This window comes from Tupaia chinensis, unplaced genomic scaffold (assembly GCF_000334495.1).
Source record: "Tupaia chinensis unplaced genomic scaffold, TupChi_1.0 Scaffold000141_1, whole genome shotgun sequence".
NCBI lineage: Eukaryota > Metazoa > Chordata > Mammalia > Scandentia > Tupaiidae > Tupaia > Tupaia belangeri.
The window spans coordinates 968,678-983,955 of record NW_006159611.1 but is presented as its reverse complement, the minus strand read 5'-3'; the positions used below and the strand labels follow the sequence as shown (position 1 = coordinate 983,955).

The following is a 15,278-nucleotide window of genomic DNA, read 5'->3' as shown; positions in this document are numbered from 1 at the left end:
ACCAACAGGTTAGAGGGGCAGTACTCTACTAGTCTTCTCTGTATCCGCAACGAAGATCAGAAAACGGGTTCTTCATCCGAAAGGCTGCGGAGGTTCCCTCGACCTCCTGGTGGGACACGCGGTCCTTAGCTTACACTGAATTACAGTAATTTAAATATTCCTAAGAAGAGCGGAAGAAATCCATTTCATACTTCTGCATGACTTCAAGTTGCATGTGCTGCAGTTCCACTCCTATCAGCAGACCCCAAAGACATGCATTCCGTGGAGAAGGCACGGCTTGAAATGCTATTAAGGAAGATTGCTGTTTGCGAGTGGGCTAGGTGGCCAGACTCCGATCTACAGCCCATAGGTCGGGCACAGCAAGCCAATCCAGGAGAGGGAGATTCAGGTGAGACACCTGATGGTGCTGGCTCATCCCGGAGGTTTTGGAGCCTGGGGTAGGCAGGGCTTTCCCGAGGGGAGCCCGCAACTGTGCGTTTAGACAAAAAAAAAAAAAAAGAAAGAAAGAAATTAAATTCATTAAAATGTCACTTTGTTCTGAAGTTTGTAGTTTACTTCATGATACTCTCGTGGAGGAAGAAGGTAGGAAGGGACAACACTGCATGACAGATGTTCTGGTTCCATGATAAAAAAATATTGGTTTATAAGGAGAGGTCACACGGAGTCTAATCAACTGCACATGAAGTCTTCTACCAGCGGGAGCTTCTCCAAGTCGTAAGCATCGAAGAGATCGCTGATGCCTTCCTCCTCTCCCAGGCTCAGCAGGTAGTCCTCTTGGAGCAGGGGGGGCAGTAAGTTCACAAACGGTCCTTCCAGGTTGGAAGGGATTTGGTCCTCGGTCTGCTGTAAAAGGTTGGCTGGGGAGGCCAAAGGAGAAAGGCTAGCCATAGAAATGGAGCTATCACTATGTCCTGAGTTGGTTGAAGCCAAGTCTGGAAGGAAAACATGAGTGGAAACAAAAGATATGTTAGAAGAAAATCAAATTAATATTTCTGGAAGAATGCATACATTGCTGTTGCACAAAAGAGCCTGCCTTTGTTCTAGTCTTTCCTCTCCTTTTTTTTTTTTTTTTAAATTGGCAAAGGGCATGTGTGCTCACTAGAGAAAGACAGATAGGGAGAGGAGTTAGGTGCTCCCCGGTGGGGTACTCTCAGTACCTTCTCCGTTTCTCCACTCTGGAGTGAAGAAACATACATGCACACATGCCCAGAGAGTTTTTCAAGACACTGGGGGGTGGAATTCGAACCACCATGACTGGATGTGGGATCTAGAGGCTATGGGACCAGCCCAACTCATGTCTTTTAAAAGAACTACTGTCAGCAAGCAAGAATGCAAATAGCTTCAAAGATGAGAGACTACGAGATCCAAATCATTTCTTGGATATCCATCCAGTCACTGTTTTAAGAAAAACAAAAACCATATACACTGAAAAGTTGGCTCCCTCCTAAAACTCATATTTTTTTTAAGAGAGATTTTTTGCTATAGGGCGTGCACTTGCCAGAGATGAAACTCACCAATATTATCTTAAGTCTTTTTGAACAACCAGCTTATTAAAAATACCTTTAAAATATAAAAGACATTCACTTTGAATTTCTGTGGTGAAAAAAGATAGTTTGTTGTTTTACCATTTCAGGTGCTGTATTTTTGCTCCATACTAAATCAGACCTATTCACTCAAATCATTCCTCCTCTTGCTGCTATATTGGGGGATAGCAGGGTAAAAAAATCAAATGCATATTCCCCAGCTGAAACTGAAACAAAACTAAGTTCTGTAAAGAGCTTCCTAGGGACAGAGGGGGATGAAGAAGTTAGATTTATTTGCCTGTAGTTTTCTTCCCATATCCTCTTCTCTATCACACTGGGAGGAAAAATAAGACACAAACTCTATGACAAAAGCTCTTCTCTCCAATTTTCATTCCTTTCCCTCCCTAGTGATCTCTGTAGCACCCATCCAAGGCCACGTGTCGCTAGTGTTCCACCCAGACAGAGTCTGGCCTCAATCCGCATGAGAGCTCGTTTTCTAAAACACTGTGAGAAAATGTTTTCCACCAACACAAGGAGTTCCACTAGTGGCGGAGGAGCCAATTGCCCAAGATGGTGATGTACTCTGAAAACCAGTCAGAATGCCTTCTAAAAAAAACATTACCTTAATCATAGTAGGAGTTTGTGTTTCTTGCCTAGACCTGTAGTTCCAACATGGGATCCTTTTAGTCACCTTCATTTTAACCACCGTTTCCAGAAGACCAAAGTGGAATTTTTACCTTTGGAAGTGGGTTTGGGGATATTCCCATTGTGGTCTTGGTTGTTTGTTTTCATTGGACTGTGTGTTTCAGTCTCTTCTGGACACAAGTAAACCTCAATGGGTCCTTGGGTACTTGCCAAATGTATTTGTAGGCTCTATGAACAGAAGTGGGAAAAGTTTAACCCTAAACTTCTTATAGGAATGACAGCCACAGTAATTGCCATCAAAAAGTGTAAAGTCAGAGTAATGTTCAGCGTGCATCTTGCTTCTTCACTGGTCACCCAACTCTATCCATGACCGTCATCCCTTAGAGTAAGAGTCTGCAGACTACAGCCTGAAGGGCCACGTCCAGCCCACTGACTGGCTTTGTCAATAAAGTTTTATTGGAAAACAGTCACGTCCATTCCCATTGTTTAGGTATGGTGTCTGGCTGCTTTTCCTATTTCAGCAGCAGAGCTGAATAGTGGGATAGTCTGGGCAAAGGCTGTATGGCTCACAAAGCCAAACACATTTACTATTTGGGATGTTAAAATAAAAGGTTTGCTGACTTTTGCTCTTGAGAAAGAGAGTATTTTGGGGGAGTTCAGTCTGTGAAAATAATACTTATGGGTGAGGTTGACCGTGTTCTTTAAATATATTCTTTTTCTGCAAATTATTCAAAGGTCCTTTAAAACTGTTCTAAATACGGTATTCTGTGATACTGTTTTATTTGTGGTAAGGCTTTTGAATGTTGAACTTTTATGACCAACTGATGAATAGTATTTTTGAAGGCTGGGAATCCATTTAATAAAGAGTGCAGTACACTTCGGGATGACCCTTGGGCCGCCCTTCAACTGCACGTGTCCACTGAAACGTGGATTTTTTTTTTCCCAATAAACATATTGGAAAATACAGTTGAGTACTGTAAAAATATTTTTCTTCCTTATAATTTTGTTAATAATGTTCTCTTTTCTCTAGTTGACTTTATTATAAGAATATGGTATAGAATACATAGAGCATATGAGATTTGTGCTATTTTTATGTTATGGTGAGGCTTCCAGTCAATAGTAGGCTGTAAGTAGTCAAACTTTAGAGGAGCCAAGTGCTGTATGCAGGTTTGTTCTTTTTTTTAACTCTGTGGGGATCAGCACCCCTAACTTCTTTTTGTCTAAGCGTCAACTGTCGAATTTAAAATTCCTCTTCATCTAGCTCATAGAGCTATTTTATTTTAAGGTGAGACATCTACCCTAGGTGGGAGCTTGTACATTTCATTCTAGTTATATGCACTTAATTGACCACAGTTCTCTATTCTATAGGTAATCTAGGCCTATAGCACCAAAGAATATATGAAAACAACCACCAAAATGTATTCCCCACTTTCTTACACAGTCTAGTCTATCAACTAACCCAAAGTTCCACTCGATTCCCTAAAAGTAAACGTTATTCGTAATTAAAAAAAAAATTCTCACAGTGTGCTAAGTTAGGGAGATACTTTTTAAAAATTTACAACTTATATGTCTATTCATGTGGAGACCATTTACAGGGTAATCAACATAAAATTTCCCAAGTGGTTCAAATTGGCCAGAACCACCACATGACATTACGAAAAAGAGGAAGTATGAGAGGGACAGGGCACTGTGCACTGCTTTGAGTTAAATGTCCTGCTAGGTTCACATTTAACTTTTGTTTTGTAAGGTTTCTGCCATAGGGCATGTGCGCTCACTAGAAAGAGAGAGTGAGAGAGAAAGTGAGAAACCAACCCCCAGGGCGATGGCCACACTGCAATCCCCTCTCTCTTCCATTCTCCTCCTGAGATTCTGGGTATGCACACACATGCCTGGCATGATTTAAGTCAGCAGGTCCAGGACTCGAATTGCAATTGGCCTTGTGGAAGTACCACCAGGTCACCTGCTGGCCCCCAAAGTAAACCCTTTGAACCTTAACAAACAATGTTGACACGGGTTTAAATTTAGGTCACAGTAAAATAAGATGGGAAAGAACTACTAAGTTCTTAGGAGAGAATAGGCTTTTCCCATGAGTCAATGGTTCTGCAACTTCAGACATTCCAGAACAAGCTCTGTAGAAGAACAAAGACGCTGTCTCCTTACCTCTATTGGGTCAGGCACTTCAAGTCTTGTTTCTGGAGGGGCTTTCACGACTATAACAGTTTGGTCTTTAAGGCCACTAGTTTTGAGGAAGTATGAGAGGGACAGGGCACTGTGCACTGCTTTGAGTTAAATGTCCTGCTAGGTTCACATTTAACTTTTGTTTTGTAAGGTTTCTGCCATAGGGCATGTGCGCTCACTAGAAAGAGAGAGTGAGAGAGAAAGTGAGAAACCAACCCCCAGGGCGATGGCCACACTGCAATCCCCTCTCTCTTCCATTCTCCTCCTGAGATTCTGGGTATGCACACACATGCCTGGCATGATTTAAGTCAGCAGGTCCAGGACTCGAATTGCAATTGGCCTTGTGGAAGTACCACCAGGTCACCTGCTGGCCCCCAAAGTAAACCCTTTGAACCTTAACAAACAATGTTGACACGGGTTTAAATTTAGGTCACAGTAAAATAAGATGGGAAAGAACTACTAAGTTCTTAGGAGAGAATAGGCTTTTCCCATGAGTCAATGGTTCTGCAACTTCAGACATTCCAGAACAAGCTCTGTAGAAGAACAAAGACGCTGTCTCCTTACCTCTATTGGGTCAGGCACTTCAAGTCTTGTTTCTGGAGGGGCTTTCACGACTATAACAGTTTGGTCTTTAAGGCCACTAGTTTTTCGAATATCTTGATATGTAACGTAAGCTAACGTAACGATTGTTAAGGAGATCTTCCATCTAACCACCTCATAGGTAACCATAATGAAAATAACAAAACAGACACATGGAAAAACATATTTTATGATTTCTAAGAGGATCACTATCTACATCTCCTCTTTCGGATCTTCAAATAAATAGGGTTCCTTATAAGTCATCTTTTCTGTTTGACATTCTAAACAATAAAAGACACGTTATTACTTTATCTTGCCTATTTCTAAAATGTCGAATGGCCTTTGAAAATATTAATACAAACGCAGAATCAGAAGAGTTAAACTATCAAATGAAAATCGAATCCTCTTTAAGGTCAGAAATTTTGGAATCAAGGGTCCTTTAGAGCACAGCATCTATTCCATGCAGCCCAGTAAGGTGTTCTGTCACTCCAGTTGAATGATGGCATACACCAATTTACAGAAAACGTGCTTTACTGAAATGCCAGTTACTTCTGGCTGCTCTTAGCAAGTGTCAGCAGCCACTAAATGAATGAAAAAGTAGCAAATGTATTAGCGCAAGAATGATGAATGGCGCTCAGGAAGACGGCTTGTTTTCTTCAGTGCACCTGGGTTGGTTGTGATTACACAGTGCCTACAGAGAAGAGTGTCATTATTCGTGTTGGAAAAATGACCCTTTATGTGATATTATTAACGCCATCAATATTTCAGTGTGCTCACGGAGGAAAGCAGCGTCCAGGTGCTCTGCAACCTGAATGAACTGGCAAACACTGATTTAAGAAGAGACTAAAAGAGTATTTCAATGTTCTTGGTGTTACTTCCAAGCACTGAACAACCCTTTAAAGTGTCCTGGCAGCCAAGCCTAACAGGATAGCATGAAAGAATAAAGTATTTAACACAGGACAAAAGTGTTTGTGTGACCTCGGTACTCGGTACTAGAAGAGAATAGGCCGCGTGGCTTTCTTACATAAGGGATACGGAGTGAGATCATCGATGCACAAAGGCTTTAGCTGGCTGCTTTTTTATATCAAGCCACAAAAAATGCCTAGGATAAAACAGCAAATAACAATCATTTCGGCAGGTAATATAATGTAGCCTATAGATCTAACATGTTTAATATAGAAAAAGTGCTTAGAGAGCCTACAGGAAATGACATCCTTGGGAAAAAAACGTACACCCACACAAAACTACACACACGCATACAAAAATGACATACACACAGATTTCGGAGCGTTTCTCACAGAATATCTTCTTCAGGTCTGCACAGCTGAGACGACAGTGAATTCAGTGTTAAGCGCAATAGTGAATTTCGGCTGCCGTGTAGCCCATCAAACCAACCAACCAACAGGTGTCTTTGGAGAACACTGGATGGTTCTGGATTTTTACTGAAAGTGCTAGGGAAAGTGATGATAGGTATATACTCTGAAAGCCCTCTGTCAGAAAGCGACATGACCAGAACTTACTGAAATAAAAACTCATCTACAATTACTCAATATGCTGCAGGAAGGAGAATTTCAACACATTTGTGAACAAGCTGTACCAAACTGGGAACCGAATGGCAATTTGAAATAAATTGTGCATATACACTTTCTACTCTTTCAAACTTAAAAGTGCTTCCTTGTGGTCCCTCCTGAATTCTCTTTTTTGCTTAGCAGACCATGCAAGGAAGTTTTTATGCTCTGTGACAAAGTCTCCAAAGAAAGCTAATGAGTGACAAGGCTGGAAACCCTGTTCTAGAAGGTCACTAATCATGTAAGCTCCTCTACAATGGGGTTCCCTGCAAAACCAGGAGTGAACAGTCCAGTTGTGGGTTTCTTCTCCTGTAAACCCTCTCTGGCCACCTCTGGGGGTTCAAATCATCACATTTCTTCCCATCCCACTATCAGCGGACAAGGGTAATCTTTCCGGTGACAGGAAATGCATAACTATAGGTTTAAAAAAAAGCCTGAATTGGACAATCAATGTCCACTTAACCCCCCATTAACGATGAGACACTGGAAGGATCTGGGCAGGACACATTCTATTTCCTGGCTAACAAAGGTAGCAAATGTGGAATCATCAGGAGTCTGGAACTAAAATGAGAAATGGAACCATTTCAAAGATATGCTTTTGTCTTCTACTAATAACGGAGAGTATTACAAGTCATCTTGCTGACATAATAAAGAAATCTCTCTCTCATCTTGTCTCTGGTGAGATGATGAAGAGAAGAGTAACTCTTCTGAGATGATCAATACATTGTCAGCAAGTTGAAAACGAGAATTGGCTTTTCATATCGTTACTGCCAACGACTCACGGTCGTAGATAATGCACAGATGAATTTAGTTTCTTAGGTCTCGGGTGCTTCTAAAACCAGCTTTTGATGTTGAGGATCAGCGTAATACACTTTAAAAGTTATAGTACAATTTTTCTGTACTCTTTCAAACCTTTCAACTGTAGCTCAATCAGACAGATTCAAAAAATTCCAATTGCTACAATATCTGATGAAAAGAAAATAGAATGTGAGAACCCCAACAGTGACAGCTAACACCCACCAAAAATCTGGAAAGCCAAAGACGAATCTGCTCGGTGTTGTCATTAATATTAATACAGACACCTTACGTATCTTTTAATAGTGTGGCCTTACGCTATGAGTGTACCCATATGTTCTGACCACACACGAATAAAATGGTTTGATAAAACAGTTCTCAACCAGCTATCAAAATAGATCAGGATGGGATTAAATTCGATGCCCGTCTTAACCGCAAACACTGACTTCTCAGGCAAAGCTAAGTAGGTTTACACACACACATGCATGCACACGCTCACTTGTATGAAACCAGAGCAAAATTCTACCTTGTATGTAAGGTAGAGAGTCGACTCTGGACATGGCCTACGAGGCACTAAGCCCCAGGGAAGCGGTGGCGTAAAGGATATCTTTGATTCTCTGAATCCTCGGTTAACAGTTTGAGGTCCAGGGTGCAGCTTTGGATCAGTTCGTCTAACTTCTTCTCCTCCTGACTGAGCTCGGTCACTTCCTTGGAAAGGCCTTGACACTGGGCCAGCATCCCCCCGTCCTCAGACAGACTGCAGCCCCTGGAAGCCCAAACACAGACTCTTCATGGCAACCCACGGCCAAGAGCGGAGGGAGAAACGGTCCCCTCTTAACACGGGAGGTCATACTGCTTGTTAGCCAAGTTTTAAAACACCAGTATTTATCTCTCTCTCTCTCTCTCTCTCTCTCTTTTTTTTCATAAATGCAATCCTGCATTTTCACTCCAGAGAAATTAGGTGAGAAAACACGGGTATTTTAAGGCTTCTTTCCTGCAGGAGAGGCCTAATTCTCTAGAAGGTTCAAATTCAGGGGTGGGTGGCAAATGAAGGCAGTCACCTGCCCCTCACCCCTCCCCACCACACATGTCCTGGGGGAGAGGGAAAAAAGATAGAAAAACAGAAAATACAGAATGATTCCAAATTCAAAACACAACATCCAAAAAGCATGAAAGACCCAAGGAACTGGTGAGGGTCTTCTATCACGAACTGGGAAAGTGGTGAAGGGGATAGGCGTGCAGGGTGTATGTAAGAGAGACCATGCCCACAGCTGCTCCGCACAGGCCAGAGTGGTTACCGAATTCTCACAGAATCCTAAAGGCATGAGAAAAGATACCAATTCTTCTCATCACATTTGATGGAACCTTTCCAGGGCTACCTCATAAGGGATTTGCCCCTTCTAATGGGCCTTCCCCGGGGAACACTGTCATTGTACACAGAGGACCCAGAAGTCACCGTGAAGGTTGAAATGCTTATTAGAGAAAAGCCAAAGACATGTGCAAACATGTATCAGATCACACATGTGTAAGCATGTGAGCACATGGAGACTCGGGGTGGCAGGTACATGGCTCCCCCATTACAATGCAAGGGCCTGTTTAGTCCAAGGACCCCCTTAGTGGACACTAATCAAATATAACACCCCCCCTCCCCGATTTTTATCATATGGCGTGTGTGTCTGTAAGAGCAAGACAGAGAGAGAGGGAAAGTGAGCAATCCCCCCCGGGGGGGCATACCACAACCCTTTCTCCGTTCTCTGCTTGGGATTTGGGGCAGGGCACTCACGAACATGTGCCTGGTGTGATTGTCAAGCCGCCTGTTCTGGAATGGTGGAGTGGGCTGTGTGGGACCCAGCACCTTAACCACCACGCCACCTGCTGGCCCTAAATATAAATCCCTTCATCTCACACTACAGAGAAAGGCTCTTTGTGAAGAGACTTGGAGCCTCTTTCTAAGACATTGAGGATGAAAGAGCACAGGAGGAAGATACCCGATAGAACAGACGCCAAGTGTGGGCATGGCCGGGAACCCGGGCCATCAAGGAGACCCCAGGGGAGCCAGTCCCAGGGGAGCCAGTCCCAGGGGAGCCAGTCCCAGGGGAGCCAGTGCCAGGGCGGCCCGGGTCCTACTCACATCCACTGCACGTTGTTTTTGGACTTCTTCTTGATGAGGTGGATGCCTTCCAGTACGTTGGTGATGTCATAGATCCTCCTCTTTTGCACCTTCAGCACCTCCGCTGCCTTGTTCAAATCCAAGACCCTGTCGGGCAACTGGCTCAGCAGCTGAATGAACTTCTTGGTGAGCAGACCGAGGGACGTATCATACCGCGTTTTTTCTGAGGGAGATTTGGGAGCTTAAAGAAAAACAAAAACCGAGCGGGTGGGGGATAGGGGGAAAGGTAAAGAAATGAAGGGCTTCTTCGCAGCGAGGCAAGCCCCTTTCCCACTGCAGCCCAAGTCTGAGTATCAGAAGCAAAGCTGCTGCTGCTCCCATTCTTGGCAACGAGTTACAGAAAGCTACGGAGTCGCTCAGTTAGAAAAGGAAGAGGCAAGAAAAATTCCTGTGTTTGAGTCAAGCGTTTTATGTTGAATTTCTCTGCAGTTTCTACTTTGGCTTACCCAAGCCCTGAGAATAAGAAAGCACCTCATACGTGTAAGGGGCTCGAACACACTCGGTGAACGAGTGGGAAAGCCCTGCGGCACCAGGGAACCCATACGCGTGGGCCCAAGCCAGCACGCCAGATTGTGGGGCTCTCCTGCGTCTTAGGAAGGGTCTGACCAGACCCTGCTTAACTGGCCTTCCTGGCTCCCAATGCTGCATGTGTATCGGTTGTTCACCAGTGTTTCAAATAATGCCTCGCTTCGGTGAAGAATGGCCCCATCGCTCTTAGACGACATCTAATACAATACGGAATGTCCTTCCTTAACATTGCATTCATCCCGTTGCAGGTGCACAGGTCAGAGTTCTCATTTAGCCCTGCAGGGACTCTGGGAGCAGCCTGGTATGGGAACACAGGAGAGGAGAGGATTTGTGCAACCTCTGCGCTAAGTGAAAGACACGAAGACACCGTCTGGGGGTGTCTCAGCCACGTTCCTCGCTCTCCCCCAGAACTAACGACCAGAGTATTCCTTGGATGGGAAGACAGGCCAGTTTATGGGGCTGAGCTGTGCCGTCGTGTACGGAGCAGGGATTGAGGGCCGCACGATTCTGGCCCTGGCACGGTTCTGATGCTCAGCTACCCTCAGACTGAAGGAGTGCCCATTGAGAGAAGTTCAAACAAAATGAGATTCTAGAGTGACGAGCACCTAAAGCTTCCGTGGAGTTGAAAATGAAACTGTGATGACGCCTGCCCTAAGGCCAGTTCTCAGCCACCAGTGACTTGCTGGCCTCGTGCCCGGTGTCTGCGGGCTGGCCGTCATTTTGGGGACAGGCACAGAGAAAAGTGGAGCGAGCAAAGCACACCCGAGGGGTCCACACCCCAGCTCCTTCCAGCCACAGGCTTTGATAGTCGGGATCCCACACCACGGGGACGCGGGAAGTGACGGAAGAACCCTTACTTTTGGGACTGTCTGGACTCCGCAGTGCGCCGCGTCCTTTGCCCTTGGGGGTTTTCAGACCATCCGCGAGGTACTGGTGACCGCTCTCTCCCAACTCCAGCCTTCGCTTTGCCTGCAGGGAGAGGCGCGGCTGTTGGTCACTGGGTGTACGGGCGATGCCGGGAGGCGAGACTATTGTGGGCTGTCCCGGAAGTGCCACGGGATCCCCGACCCCACCTCGCCACCCTGTACCCTGTCATTCCCGCAGCCAGGATCAGAGCTTCCAGGCTGGCGGCCAGGTCCACATCCTCTCCTGCAGTGAGCACCCATCCACACTCGCTGGATCCTGCAGCACCAGGTTCAGGAGCCACTGTGTTCGTTCCCGCCTTCCCTCAACACAGGCATCAGACATGGGGCTAGATGCTTTCCCAGTGCACGTTCCTGCCCATCCCTGTTCTCTGACCTGCGCTGGACCCCCTGCCTTGGGCAGCCCAAGCGCTCGTGTTTACGTTTGTAATCGTGTTGATCGGGTGTTCCATCCGAGTTCATTCAGCTGTAAGACAGGGGCAACCCCGACTTTCTCTGTGCACCCAGCGCTACACACAGAGCCTGGGTCTCTCCCCGTCCCCAATCACCCTGCCTCCCCACGCCCAGTGGAGGAGTGACAGGAACACGCCCGGCTGCAGCACCACAGGTCCCAACCAGAAAAGCTGATGCTGCAACACACGCTTCGGCTTCATCCAGTATTACCTCCTCCACTTCACTACACGGGGCGTAGGAAAAGTTCTCACCCGCTTTTAATTCCACGTCACTTTGAAAATATCCACAATGATTTCTGGGCACTAGGCTTAGGGAACAGGGTAAGCAAGCTACATGAGGGCCCCACCTGCCCAGGACTTGGAGTCCAAGACAGAACACAGATGATGAAATAAGTAAATATTGGGCCAGCAGGTAGCATGGAGGTTAAGGGACTGGATTCCACATGGCCAACGGGCAGTTCGAGGCCTGGACCCAGCAGTTTGAAAATCATGCCAGGCACTTGTGTGTGTGTGCCCAAAATCCTGAGAGGAGAATGGAAGAGAAGGGATTATGGTGCTGCCATCCCCTCCTGGGGGTGATTTCTCACTTTCCCTCTCTCTCTATCTCTCCCCAGGGAGCACACGCACCCTATAGCAAAAACTAAAAAAGTAGCTGTCAAGTCCCAACTGCGTGTGTAACAGGCCTTGGGGCAGAAGTGTCTCCAGACACCCAGCATGGCGACTACACTCAGGGTCATTTGGGGGCAGGCTCTTCTTCATAACTCTTCATGGGGCTGGTCCAATAGTGGCTGAGGGAGCAGATCCCAGCTGGAGTTGGCTGACCAGGATTTGAGTCCCGGGCCCCCCACTTTGAGAACCACGCTGCATGTGTGTGCGTGCCCCAGATCCCAGTGGGATAAAGCAACAGAGAGAGGCTGGCAGGGAGACCGCATGGGGGTGCTTTCTCCCTGTCTCTCTGGTAAGTGAATGTCCCCTCTGGCAATTTAAAAACCGTCTCCCCATGACGTGCGAACACGAGCAGTAACTTCTCAGCCGACGACAGACCCGGCTTCTCCGTGGGCAGTGACTGGCTAGATGTACTGCTCACGGCAATGCCAGTGGCCACTAGCTCATCCCAAGGACATGGTGGGTTTTGAAGACGTAGAGCAAACAGAGGGTAGAGTGCCTCCACCATTCTGGAATCGATTATGGTAGGTGATACTCTGGGTTTAGAAAGCATGAAATAAATGGAATAGTACCGACATGATTGCTATGGTTACCTCGCCTGTTTCTTGGCTATGCCTCCTTGCCACGCGGCTTGCATTCGTGGCCTACACTTTCTAGCAGATAGGCCTAGCTAAACACATCTCTAATGGCCCAGGAAGGACAATTTGACAATTTGCTTTCTCAACATCATTTTCCCTTCTCAGTGATTTTTTTTTTATTATTATTTAAGATTTTTGCTATAAGGTGTGTGTGCTCACCAGCAAGACAGACAGAGAGAAAGTGAGAAATCACCCTCCAGGGGGCATGGCGTTGCCATGTCCCTTCTCCTCCATTCTCCCCTCGGGGTTTTGGGCACGCGTACATCTGTGTCTGGTGTGGTTTTCAAGCCACCAGGTTGGGAATCAAACTGTGGACCTTCTGCCTGTGTCTCTCCAGCAAACGCATGCACCCGATAGCAAAAAAACTCTAAAAAAATGAAAATATGTGGTAATAACTTCCCATTTCTGAAAGATTTGATTCCATTTTACTTTTAAATTAAACTTTTAAATTGCTGGACACAGAGAAAGCACTCCTCAATGGGCCGCGGTCAGGCTGCGGTTCCTTCTCTTCCATTCCTCCATCCTGACACGACTGAGGCTCACAAGGTAACTGTTTTTAAGCCAATGGGTCTGGGATTCAAGCTGGGCTCAGCCATCTCAGGTCCAGCTCCCTTAACCATGAGACTATGGGGTCTGCCACACGTGCGCGCGCACACACACGCAGACATATGTATATTATACAGGTATACTTTGCTATAGGGCACATGTGCTCACTGGAGAGACAGAGAGACAGGAAGTGAGAAATCATGCTCAGGGGGCATGGCCACACCACAATCCTTTCTCCTCCATTCTCCTCTCGGGATCTTGGGCACGCACGCACATGCACCTGGAGTGAGTTTTAAGTCATCCAGTCTGGGACTTGGACCACTATGCCATCTGCTGGTCCCCGATTATATTTATTTATTTTATTTATTTATTTTTTTGGAGAGATTTTCACTGTAGGGCGCGTGCGCTCGCCAGACAGACAGAGAGAGACATAGAGACAGAAAGCGAGAAATCACCCCCCAGGGGGGATGGTCACGCCGCAATCCCTTCTCCTCCATTCTCCTCTCGGGATCTTGGGCACGCACGCACACGCGCCCGGCGTGAGTTTTTTAAGCCACCGGGTCCGGGACACGAACCGCGGTCGACTACGTGGGAGTCCAGCGACATAGCCATTACGCCAACTGCTGGTTCCCGCCGATTATATTTTTAAAGTGACAGGATCACATATACATGAACTCTATTCTGTTCTAACTAGACCTTTTTGGAGTACATCTGAACACGGTTTCGGGGGTTCACAGATCAGAAACCAGCACTGCCAGCTGCGTCACATCTTCGCAATCGAGGGTCTATACCCTTGCTCTGCAGAGCAGGATCGGAAGGGCCAACTGTGACGACCCTGAGCGCCCTTGGACTCGAATCCGAGGGGCTGGGGGCCAGGGGGCGGGGGGTGGTTCCTGGAACCAATCCCCTTCAGACACCCAGACATTTGCAGTTTTCCATTCATGTCCGACAAAATGCCCAACTCAGGAAAATCCCAAGAGTTATTGTACATTTCCATAATGGAACGTTGTGCAGCTAATGACGATGCGTGCTTATATATGCGCGTCTCTGGAACACAGCAGGTGTGGTTAGTGAAGCCGGATCCTTGTGGGAGATCACACACACCGAAAGCAAGAATCTAAGGGTGCCCACCGCACACCAAGCCGCTTGAAAGCATTAATCTTCGGGTGGTAGGCTTATGGGATTTTACTTATTTCTTCTCAGCTTTTTATATTTTGAAATCATGTAAAGTGAGCGTGGGCTACTTGCATAACAAGAAAAGCAAAAATCATTTCCATTTGGGGTTCAACGCAAGAAGTCTGGTGGTTACTTTTTAGACTGCTGAAAGTCTGACGTGGAGTTCAGCCTGGATGGTTTAAGACAGACGTGGTTAAGCTGCCAGAAGGGCACCCTCATCGCATGGCGGAGGGGAAGGGATGCTCCCATCCACTGCCACGGAGCCACGGGAAAAACTAAACGGAGTGCGAGGCACGGCCGGCTGCGGGAAGCAACTGCGGGTGCTAAAATAAACTCCCTCTCCCACTTGGTGGGAGATCTGGAAAAAAGAAACAATTGGACTTAGAAATTTAGTCTTAGGAAGAAGGAAAATAAATGGAGAAGAATGAGGACCAGGATAAGCACACGGGCACAATAACCCGCAGGGGGCGAGGTCCACATGGGGCCAGACGCCCTGCCTATCCCTGGGCTGTGGTCACGGGGGCATGAGGGTGGGGTCAGGGTACGAGTCATTCCCAGGTGGGCCCATCGAGCAACTAGACCAGACTAGCCGGTGGGTATTTTTTGGCGGGAGGGTTGTCATACGGCACATGCACATGCAGAGAGAGAGAGAGAGAGAGACAGCTAAGAGGGAGAGTGAGAAACCACATGGGGTGGCAGGCGGCCATGCTGCAACCCCCTCCTCTATTCTCCCTCTGGGAGTCCAGCACAAACAGCACACACACACACACACACACACACACACACGCGCGCGCCTGGTGTGAACCTCAAACTACCAGGTCTGGGGCTCCCAACTGTAGTCAACCACGTGGGAGTCCAGCGCCTTAACTGCCACACCACCCCCTGGCCCCA

At 46.8% G+C, this 15,278-nt stretch overlaps 1 protein-coding gene across 2 annotated transcripts; it reads right to left on the bottom strand.

Annotated features, from left to right (window-relative positions):
* Nucleotides 1-410: 410 nt before the first annotated feature.
* E2F3 (E2F transcription factor 3) lies at nucleotides 411-11,444 on the bottom strand. 2 transcript variants are annotated; one of them, XM_027770550.1, is made up of 7 exons: nucleotides 11,075-11,444; nucleotides 10,844-10,955; nucleotides 9,420-9,621; nucleotides 7,896-8,054; nucleotides 4,911-5,025; nucleotides 2,261-2,396; nucleotides 411-932 (listed from the first exon to the last, which is right to left on the bottom strand). In XM_027770550.1, exons 1-7 carry the CDS (start codon nucleotides 11,150-11,152, stop codon nucleotides 670-672), a joined length of 1,065 nt encoding a protein of 354 aa, XP_027626351.1. In that variant the 5' UTR covers nucleotides 11,153-11,444; the 3' UTR covers nucleotides 411-669. The 2 variants fall into 2 exon arrangements, with proteins under 2 accessions (XP_027626351.1, XP_014441985.1); XM_014586499.2 differs by having other exon boundaries at nucleotides 9,420-9,639; nucleotides 11,075-11,443.
* Nucleotides 11,445-15,278: the final 3,834 nt, after the last annotated feature.